The 10,295-nt window shown below is 47.6% G+C and overlaps 1 protein-coding gene across 2 annotated transcripts in view; it reads left to right on the top strand.

Moving 5' to 3' along the window:
• WASHC5 (WASH complex subunit 5) overlaps window positions 1–8,604 on the top strand; it is a 63,375-nt gene extending 54,771 nt beyond the window's left edge. The window contains exons 27-29 of one of the 2 annotated variants that reach the window (XM_049633487.1): window positions 1,118–1,271; window positions 4,027–4,114; window positions 8,202–8,604. In XM_049633487.1, the coding sequence (XP_049489444.1) occupies window positions 1,118–1,271; window positions 4,027–4,114; window positions 8,202–8,258 (299 nt within the window). In that variant the 3' untranslated portion in view covers window positions 8,259–8,604. The remainder of the gene's footprint in view (window positions 1–1,117; window positions 1,272–4,026; window positions 4,115–8,201) is intronic. The other variant, XM_049633488.1, reaches the window with a different exon arrangement.
• The last annotated feature ends 1,691 nt before the right edge of the window (window positions 8,605–10,295 follow it).

Below are 10,295 nucleotides of genomic sequence, written 5' to 3' on the forward strand. Positions count from 1 at the left end.
TACCCCACCTATTTATTTTCTTACTGGTGACCTTAATGAGCAGAAAATTTTAACTAATAATGTCCAGTTTATCCATTTGTCCTTTATAATTGTCCTTTTCTGTGTCCGGTCTAAGAAATCTTTGACTAACCCTAAGGTTACGAAGATATTCTCCTATGGTTTTTTTCTAGAAGCTTTGTGGTTTTAGCCCTTACATTGAGGTTTGTGGTCCATTTAAAATTACTTTCTATGTACAGTGTGAGGATATTCAGTGTCAGCACCATTTATTGAAAAGATTTCTTGTTCTCCATTGAATTGTTTGGATATGTGTGGAAATCCGATTGTTCCTATAAGGGTGGGACTGTGTCTGGATTTTCTATTCCGTTCCATTGATCTATTTATCCTCATGCCCGTACTGCCTTGATTACTATAACTTTATAAGAAGTCTTGAAATCAGGCCATGTAAGTCTTCCAACTTTGTTCTTTTTCAACATTGTGTTTCTTTCCCCTCAAAGACCCTAAGCTCTAGCTCCTGTTCCCCAAGCAGCCATCCGGGCAGAAGGCCAAGGCCTCCAGATTTGGGCAAAAGTCCTTAGTGAAAAAGCCAGTTTTGGCACTCACCCATTCCACGAATTTCCTTCTTCCACCGTGCAGGCTTCTGCAGATTCTTTAATCACATAACGTTCCACGTTGTGTTTAAAGATACGTCTTAGAAATGTTATCCGGGATTCAGACTGTTTTCGTTTAAGAGACTGGCTCAGCGTGGATAACATGCCATGCTGCCATGAACAGAAGTTGCTTGTAGCTAATTTTTACTTTCTCGTTTCCCTTTAAAGATACAGATCTTTAAACTTGTCTGCAACGGCGTGTGTTATTGTATTATCCAAAAGAGACAGTGACGATGGTTATAAAAATCAGTAACCGTTTGACTCTGTTGGATCAGACCACCGGAAGCCCCCAGCAATCCCGGGCCGAATTCAAACAGTAGTCCAGAGTTGTTGTTCCCCAGTTCATCTGCCAGTGCAGGCGCGGCCCCCAAACATGTTGACATTCATAAGCATTCATGCTGAATGAACATCGCCAAAGGCAAGCCCTTGGCTTTGGCGGCATAATTTGTGATTTGTCGCTCCTTTTGCAGGAATGGTCTGCCGGAAACCCGCGGACCCCGTGGACTGGCCGCCGCTCGTCCTGGGATTGCTCACCCTGCTGAAGCAGTTTCATTCCCGGTACACCGAGCAGTTCCTGGCGCTGATCGGCCAGTTTATCCGCTCCACAGTGGAGCAGTGCACAAGGTACCGAAAGCCGGTCTGGAAAGAACAGAATCAATGTTACAGAATGGGCTGTAAACCTTGCGTGCGAAGTTCCTCCTGTTGTCTCCCTCGTAGAGATGGGACTTGCTGTCACCCTGCTGTGTAAAGCAAGTCAGGGCCCACCTTGTTCAGAGCAACTAAAGACAACCCATCCGTAGTCACTCTGCTGGGGGAGCCCCCTCGGTGAGCTCCACAGTGATTTTACAAGGACGAGTCATGACCAGGATTCGCGACCCCCGCGGGGAAGAGAGTGCAGGCCTGTTCCTCTGCTGTCCTGGGCGCTGTGCTCAGAGCTCAGGGAGCCCGGCCCTCCGGCCGGGCCACTGGCATAGGATGGCCCCACAGCCTTCAGCGGGAGTCAGGGAGCACGTCCGTGTCAGCCTGGGCACGGCCTGGGTTCCCGGTGTATGAGGAAACAGAAGTCACATCAAAGCCCCTATGGGATACAAGGCTCGTAAACCCTTTCTTCTTCCCGCCCCCCGAAAATGTGGCTTCTCTGGGATAGAAAAAAACAGTTATTTGCAGGAGATGCTGGGTCCTGAGCCTCCTCTGTTACCCTGAAGGGTCAGGCCACCTGACTAAATTTCTCTGGCATGTTGCACATCCAACGTCTGGAAGAGTACCGCCTGGTCGCTTGGGTCAGTGTAACTTAAAGACTGATGGGAATGACCTTACAGGTCCTCACAGTGCACCCCTGACCGGACATGATTTCAGAGGCCGTTTAGTTTACCTCAGCCAGGATGTGAATCGGCGCTCAGATGCCCCTGGCAGGAACCATCCCGATCTGCTCGGACACCCCCCTGGGTGAGGTACTCATCACCTCTCAAGGCCACACAGCCCTGGTCACTGGAAAGTGGCTGACTGTGATGAATGGAAAATTCCATCCTGTCTCTCTGAGATTTCGCTCTCTGGGCCTCCCTCCATGCTCTGAAATTAGAAGAAATACAGTCTCCTTCCTTTGTGAATGTCAGCTGTTGCCTTAGGTCTTTTCCTTTAGATAAGCTGACTTCCACCTGTTCCTGTGCACCACGCTGTGGCCACTCACCGCATCCGTGGCCTCTTCTGGGGGTTCCAGTTGGTAATCCCACCACTTAATATGTGGTTTCCCAAACCCACACCGGGATTCCAAAAACAGCTGACCCCTTAAAGCGGAGGGGTCATAAGCTCCTTCATTCCAGGTCCCGTGTGGAGTGCAGTGCGGCTAGAATTGCAAGACCGGGTTCTTGACCTCTTGCAACCTTCTCAACCCCTGACCTCTTTTCCCCGAGAGCATCAGTCAGGCTAATTCTGCCCCATCTTAGTTAGCGGACCCAATGACAGACGGACGCTGGGTGTCTTTCTAGGACGTATGCTGAGACTTGCTTCCAACAGCCGACTTTTTAACAATTAAAAAACAGAAGGTAGCTCAGAAGGATGGGGAAGTCTCGGAAATGGAATTGCAGCAATTGCAAAACGAGGTCGGTTGCAAAGGGCAGCAGTGAGCACCCAAAAACCTAGTGCATCTGGCTCCGGACCATGAAGAGGAAGCCAGGGCTGCAGTCAGCTTGGTCCGAGGCGATTGGGAAGTGACCTCCACACGGGCCACCCCAACCCCAGTCTCCCATCTGTCAGGAGCTGGCAAATCCTTCCTGATTCTTCCTCACCAGTGACTACAAAGCGTGGCTGTAGCACAGCCTGTTACCGGTGACCCTGACAGAGGTCACCAGGAGACGGGCATCAGGCCGCGGCTCGGTTTCTGGTTTGTTCAAGTGCAGTGACATCAGGAGCGTGGGATGCACGGAGGCTCTCCCTTTCCCTCGCCGCCCTGGTCCTGCACTGAAAGATCGAGAGCAGCGGCAGCTTTTTTCCAGGTGTAACCACCCTTCAACCTGCTTTTCCAAAGCAAAACATCATCCGGGAAACTAATCAGTAATCCAATTCCATGAAATCCTTCATTAATCAGAAAATGCCGTTCTGTACGTAAATTAGAAATCGTTTTAAGAGCTGAAGATTCCTTCCGCTGTAAAGAAAGGGTGTAGGCTCCGTGAGAAGCCTGTCACGTCCTCTGCTGCATCCACAGCTCTGGAACGGTTTGGGCAGCGTGGAGGTCGTGTGAGTGAACGCGTAGGATCCGTATGGGAAGTTACTGGACGCTGTACTGGACCCCTTCGAATGTACGGTAGGGGGCAGGTGCCGTCCCAGATGCTGAGGAGAGAAGGCTAAAGACAGGACCCAGGCCCTCGAGGAAACCAACATACAAACAACTGAAAACCTCCGAGACTTGGGGGAGAATACTGAGTATGCTCAAAGCGTACGAAAAGGCCATCTGCCCAGAGGAGTGAGGGAGGCCTTTCAAAGGAGGAAGAAGCTAAGCTAGAACTGGCAAGATGCCTAGAAATTTACTCGTAAAGTAGGCGTGCAGAGCAAATGGAGCCGCAGAGACCGGGGGCTGGGGAAGCGCGGCCTGTTCAGGGACCTGCCAGTTCTTGAATCACGAGGTGCAGGGTGGTGAGCAGTGAGTCTAGACGGACAGCGGGGGCCGTGTGGTGGAGGCCCACGTAAGCCATTCAGCGCAGTCTGCCTCCTCTGGGTTATGTTCTGAGAATACACCCACAGGATAATGATATGAATCGAGAGGATGTTCTAGAGATTTTCTCCTTTGACTTTAGTGGTCTGTCGTTTCTCTAGTCTCGGTATTTTGACTGAGGGCTCACCACGTGCAAAGCGGTGCATTGATCCAGACTGTTCTCTGTTGCAGCCAGAAGATTCCCGAAATGCCTGCGGACGTTGTGGGTGCCCTCCTGTTTCTGGAGGATTATGTTCGGTACACAAAGCTACCTAGGAGGGTAAGCAGTAGACAAAGGACGATATTAAAGCCCTTTTTGTAAAAAGGGGCCATTAAGAGTGGCCCTGGAGGGGCGCCCGGGTGGCTCAGTCGGTTAGGCGTCCAACTTCGGCTCAGGTCATGATCTCACAGTTCATGGGTTGGTGCCCCACATTGGGCTCAGTGCTGACAGCCCAGAACCTGCTTCAGATTCTGTGTCTCCCTCCCTCCCTGCCCCTCCCCTGCTCATGCTCTGTCTCTCTCTCTCTCTCAAAAATAAAATAAACATTAAAAAAAGTTTTTTTAATTAAAAATAAGAGCGGCCCTGGACTCACTAGGGGTACAGTCCAGGAGCTTATCCCAGTGGATGCTCTGAGCCCCCCTGGCCTCCTTCTGCCCGCAGCTGTGAGCGCTCCTTTCACTGCGTTTGGTGTTTCACAAGCCCGACTCTCACCGCACCTACCCCCCTCCTCCCTCCCTACCGCGCCCCCCTCCCAAGCAGCTCACCCAGCCCTGCTTCTGGTTCCAGAGGAATAGATGGGCAGTCCAGGAGGGAATCCTGGAGGCAATAATTGTGTGGGTGGTTTTTCCCCCGCTTCCCACAGCAAGTTCAGTTCAGTTCAGTTCACACCACAACTAACATATTTACCCAGGGTTTCCAAAAATGGCTTCATTTTTTACTCCCCAAGATAGTCTTTCCTGTTCCTTTCTCACTAATAATTCCACTTTGGTAAGTTTCAGCTCAAAGTGCAGAGCTTCATACTAAAATACAAAAGACTTTTGATAGATTCCGAAAAGCCATTCTGATTTTTTTTAATTAGCAGGTTACTTTTTCATAACAACAGCCAAAGACGACGTTTTAAAAATTAACTGGCGACATCTTCCGCAATAGTGAAACGCTGGCGGCGTCCCCACTGAAGTCGGCGCCGTAACAGTGATCTAGCAGTACCGACTCTCGCCGCGGCTTTGGCCGTACAGGTTCAAGGCAATAAACCAAGTGACAATTAAAAAATGCACAAAGGAAGACAAATTTGTATTGTTCGCAGAGGATGTAATTGTCTTCCTTGAATACCTGCTGGAATCATGTGGAAAACTTCCAATTTAAGACTACAGAAAAGCCGATTAGAGAATGTACAGGGTAAATGCACGAATAACTAACGCAAACACATGGTGTGAAAAAGATCCCATTCACAGAATTAAGGAAATAGCGTAGCCAGGAGTAGTAACCTCTACAGGAGGGGCGCCTGGGGGGCTCAGTCGGTTAAGCGTCAACCGCTTCAGTTCAGCTCAGGTCATGATCTCGTGGTTCATAGGATCAAGCCCCACATTGGGCTCCATGCTGACAGTGCGGAGCCTGCTTGGGATTCTCTCTCCATCTCTCTGCCCCTCTCCCACTCACGAGCTCACTGTCTCGCAAACTTTAAAAAAAAAAGCTAAAACGCTGCAAGAAACACGGTTTAGAAAAAATAAGTTATTTTTGATATTTTAATAACAGTTTAGAACAAAGTATAAAAATTCAGAGTCCATCATTCTGAATAAGGAAACTCAAAGAGTAGTTTTTATTCGTTTATAGGTTTATTGAAGCCATGATCAAAATCCCAGATAATTTTTGTAATGTTGGGGGGGGGGGGATTTTTAAACATTTTATAGAACTCAGACCAAAAGTAGATTGTTTTTAAAGAAGACATTTAAAACATACCAAATACTTAAAACTATTGTAAAACTACAAAAATCATAATAGTGTGGCAGTGGTATGAAACTCAGTAGATGAATCAATCGATCAGAATATGTAGCTTCCTTGGGGCACCTGGGCGGCTCAGTCAGTGAAGCGCCCGACTTTGGCTCAGGTCATGACCTCACGGTTTGTGAGTTCGAGCCCCGTGTTGGGCTCTGTGCTGACAGCCCAGGGCCTGGAACCCGCTTGGGATTCTGTGTCTCCTTCTCTCTCTGCCCCTCCCCCACTCACAGTCTGTCTCTCTCTCTCTCTCTCTCTCTCTCTCAAAAATAAACATACATTTAAAAAAAATTTTAAACAAAAAAGAATATGTAGCCTCCTTACATACAGCTGCATGTAAGGGAAAGTAGCATCATAAATTAGGGGAGTAAGGAAATATTTTAGTCAATAGTGCTAGCACCGTTAGTTCATTATGTGATAGTCAAAAAATAGCCACTTAGTGTCTTCACATCTTTCTTATATCCATACAGCTAGTATGGAAAATAGAACCAGTAAACACAAACATTTTATACAACTATGTATGAGCTCTCAGAACTTTCTATATAAACACCAAAGGAAGAAACCATAAAGGAAACGATTTAGAGATTTGATCTCATGAATGCTGAATGTAATGAAACAATTGTCAAGTGTCTCTTAATTTAAAAAAAAAAAATGGGGAAAATATCAACAGAGGATCAGTTTTCTTGATGTGTGGCATGTTCTTTTACATCAGTAAGAAAAAGATAACCAATCCAATAGGAGGGGGGAAAAAAGACAAGGGATATTAATAGGCAGTTTTCAGGAAAAGAAATACAAATGGCCAATAAACATTTGTAAAAATGTTCAACCTTAATTCAGGTGTCACACATCAAAATAACAGTAAAACTTACCGTTTCCACCCATCATATTGATAAAAAGTAAAATGTTGGGCGCCCGCTGCGTGGAAATCTTTAGAGAACTAGGACTTCTTAACTTCTCAGTACTGTTGATGGCAGTGTAAATTGTTTATTCTATGGGAGGGCCATTTGGCTTAATTCAAAAATAACTCGTAATAGTCTCACCTGGTCCGTGCAGTTCAACTGCTTGGAATGTATCTGCTGGGTATATGTGCAAAAGTTCACCAAGATGCGTGTGCAGGGATGTTCATTACAGAAGATTTAGCAGAGGCAGGGGCACCTGGGTGGCTCAGTTAGTTGAGCGTCCCGACTCTTGATTTCAGCTCAGGTTCATGATCTCACAGTTCGTGGGATCGAGCCCTACCTCAGCGCAGAGCCTGCTTAGGATTCTCTCTCCCACAAAATAAATGAATAAACAACAACAAAAGATCTAGCAGAGGCAAAGGACACAAGGTTATGTGATCCTAAGTTTGAGTATGTGTTATGTGTAAATTGGAGGGATTCGTACAAAATAATTGCCAGTTTGAGTTTTCTCTTTAAGGGTTTAAGATTAAAGATTATTTATTTCCATTTTACACTTCTCTGCATTTGCTAAATTTCCTCCGAGTAGCAGATGATCCCTTTATAATCAGGAAAAAAAATTAAACGCTGCTTTTAAAAAATAACCAATTTTGGAGCACATGGGTGGGTGGCCCAGCCAGCTGAGCATCTGAGTCTCGATTTTGGTTCAGATCATGATGTCGTGGTTTGGGAGTTCAAGCCCCACGTTGGGCTTTGCGCTGACAGTGCAGACCCTGCTTGGGATTCTCTTCCTGTCTCGCTCTCTGCCCCTCTCCACCTCATGCTCTCTCAAAATAAACTTCTAAAAAAAAAATTCTCTCTCTCTCCCTGTGCCCCTCTCCCCTGCTCATGCTCTTGCCGTCTATAAAAATAAAAAAATTTCCAATTTCTAGCAGTTGGAGATCACCTAGCCCTACATCCCACCCATTCACCCTACCCACCCCTCCTCGGGCTTCCCCCAAGAACAGTTCAGGACTGCATGCTGAGGCCCTTACCCCCCCCCCCCCCCCCCCCCCCCTGTCCCTGGGGACACGCTGTTCTTCCCAGGTGGGTCCTAGATCAGTTGTGAGGTGACCTGAGATCACCTGTCAGCACTTCCCAGAGGCGTGCGCATTCCTAGCACCTCAAGTGCCCTGGGGAGCCGGAGAGCCTGAGAGCTGAGCCGAGCGGAGGAGCTCACACCTGGCGCGTTTGGAGGCGGGAGCACCGTAGAACGTTTCCTCGGATGCCAGCAGGGCCGAGGAGCTAGGCACCAGTGTGAGGAAGGACAGCAACGCGAGGCAGCGGTTTCAGGGAGTGCTCCTCCCCTGCGAGTCCACTTGCCTGAGACCCACCTTGCTGCCAAGGGGGTTTTTGTTTTCCTTGCATGTGGAAAATTCTGACCTTGTTCTGAATCAGAACACTAGGAAAAAAGTAACTCTTCTGTTTACTCTTTTTAGGTTGCTGAAGCACACGTGCCTAATTTCATCTTTGATGAATTCAGAACAGTCCTCTAACTTTTTTGACATCTGCGTCTTCGGGCAGAGGCTTGTCCTCCAATCTTCCCATGACTAAAATGAATTTAGAAATGAAGAAACTCAGCTGCTCGTAGAACTGCATCGCTCCCCTTAACTGTGGGAAACGTCAGGTATTAAGATGTATCTCACGGCACTCGTTCATATAATTAATATTGTTTAAATCATGGTATTATATGCAATTTGTATCATGTAGGAGCAGAATGCATTTTTGTACTGCCTCTTATAAATGCCGAATGTAATTGTTACATATAAATCCATTTAGTTTTATGTTCTAAAGAACTATTTGTGCAATTCGGGATTTTCAGTAAAATAGTAATTGCCAGTACCTAAAGGGGTCCTTCTGCCTATGATTCCAAAACTGTGTATTCATCGTTTAAAAAAACAACAAACAAACAAAAAAACCTCTGGAAGGTAAGCGAGGAATCTGGTAGGTCCCATGGATACCCCCACAACAGGCTGGCGGGCACAGGTGATGATGGCCAGACCGGGACCAAACACGCTCCACGGACTATGTACTGTGGAAGTTTCTTGGTGTCTGAGGTTCACTGTTCTCTTCCAGCCATAGAACCCCGGCGGGGGGTGGGGAGGGGGCAGTTCCCAGCATGCCTTCTGGGTGTCCCTCCAACTTCAGCTGCTCCTTCCGTCCTTCCCCCCCCCCCCCCCTCCCCCAGCCACCTGAGCCCCACCCCAGCAGCCCGGCCTAGTCAAGGCCCAGCACAGAATTTTAAAAGTGAACGGTCACCCAGCGTGCCTGTGGCTCAGTCGGTTGAGCGTCCGACTTTGGCTCAGGTCATGATCTTGCCATTCGTGAGTTCGAGCCCCGTGTCAGGCTCTGTGCTGACAGCTCGGAGCCTGGAGCCTGCTTCAGATTCTGTCTCCCTCTCTCTCCGCCCCTTCCCCGCTCACAATCTCTCTCTCTCTCAAACAAAATAAACATTAAAAAAAATTGTTTTTACAGCAAATTGTTGCCCAATACATAAGGAGTTTGGAAGTGCCCCCCCGTGGGAGGCTGGCATGGCACATGAGAACTGAGTCCATGGCCATCCAGCATCATCTCAAAAATACCTTGCGGTTTTCCATCTGTAATCAGGTAACATTAACTGCACGAAGTGAGATCTTTAGTTCTCTGTGAAAATGGCCCCCAAAGAAAGCCAGCTGCTAAAAAGGCAAGACTAAGAAAGTGAGATTTAAACCAGAAAATGGAAGTGTGGAATACCCTAGAGGGACTTTCACAAAACCAAGGGAAGGAGTCCACCACACGTGCTAAAATGAGGCAAATGAGGTATGCAAGCAACACCACCTGTGATGTGGCAAATGTCCTCGATGGAGAGAAAAAGTGAGAAAGAGAAATTTTTGTTATAAAAGCCTTTTTTAGGGGCACCTGGGGTGGTTCAGTCAGTTAAGCGTCTGACTTTGGCTCAGGTCATGATCTCACGGTTCGTGGGTTCGAGCCCCGCGTCGGGCTCTGTGCTGGCAGTGCAGAGCCTGCTTGGGAGCCTCTGTGCCCCTCCCCTGCTCATCCTCTCTCTAAACATTAAAAAAAAATTTAAGGGGCGCCTGGGTGGCGCAGTCGGTTAAGCGTCCGACTTCAGCCAGGTCACGATCTCGCGGTCCGTGAGTTCGAGCTCCGCGTCAGGCTCTGGGCTGATGGCTCGGAGCCTGGAGCCTGTTTCCGATTCTGTGTCTCCCTCTCTCTCTGCCCCTCCCCCGTTCATGCTCTGTCTCTCTCTGTCCCAAAAATAAATAAAAAACGTTGAAAAAAAAAAAAATTAATAAAAGCTTTTTAAGTCCTTTTAGCCCTTATCATTATAATCTGAAGTAGTTACTTAATATTCCAAGTCATGTTTTACCGCTCTTTCAGGAGCAGTTTAGGAGCAGTTTACTTGGGTGATATCTGGGGGTTTACTGAAATTCCATGACACCTTTCTGATGTCCACGATCTCCCCAAATATACTAAAACTCCGTCAATTCGGATCTTTCAGCATTCTGCCAGACATCACAAGTGCTTGTTTCTTC

This window comes from Panthera uncia, chromosome F2, assembly GCF_023721935.1.
Source record: "Panthera uncia isolate 11264 chromosome F2, Puncia_PCG_1.0, whole genome shotgun sequence".
Taxonomy (NCBI): Eukaryota; Metazoa; Chordata; class Mammalia; order Carnivora; family Felidae; genus Panthera; species Panthera uncia.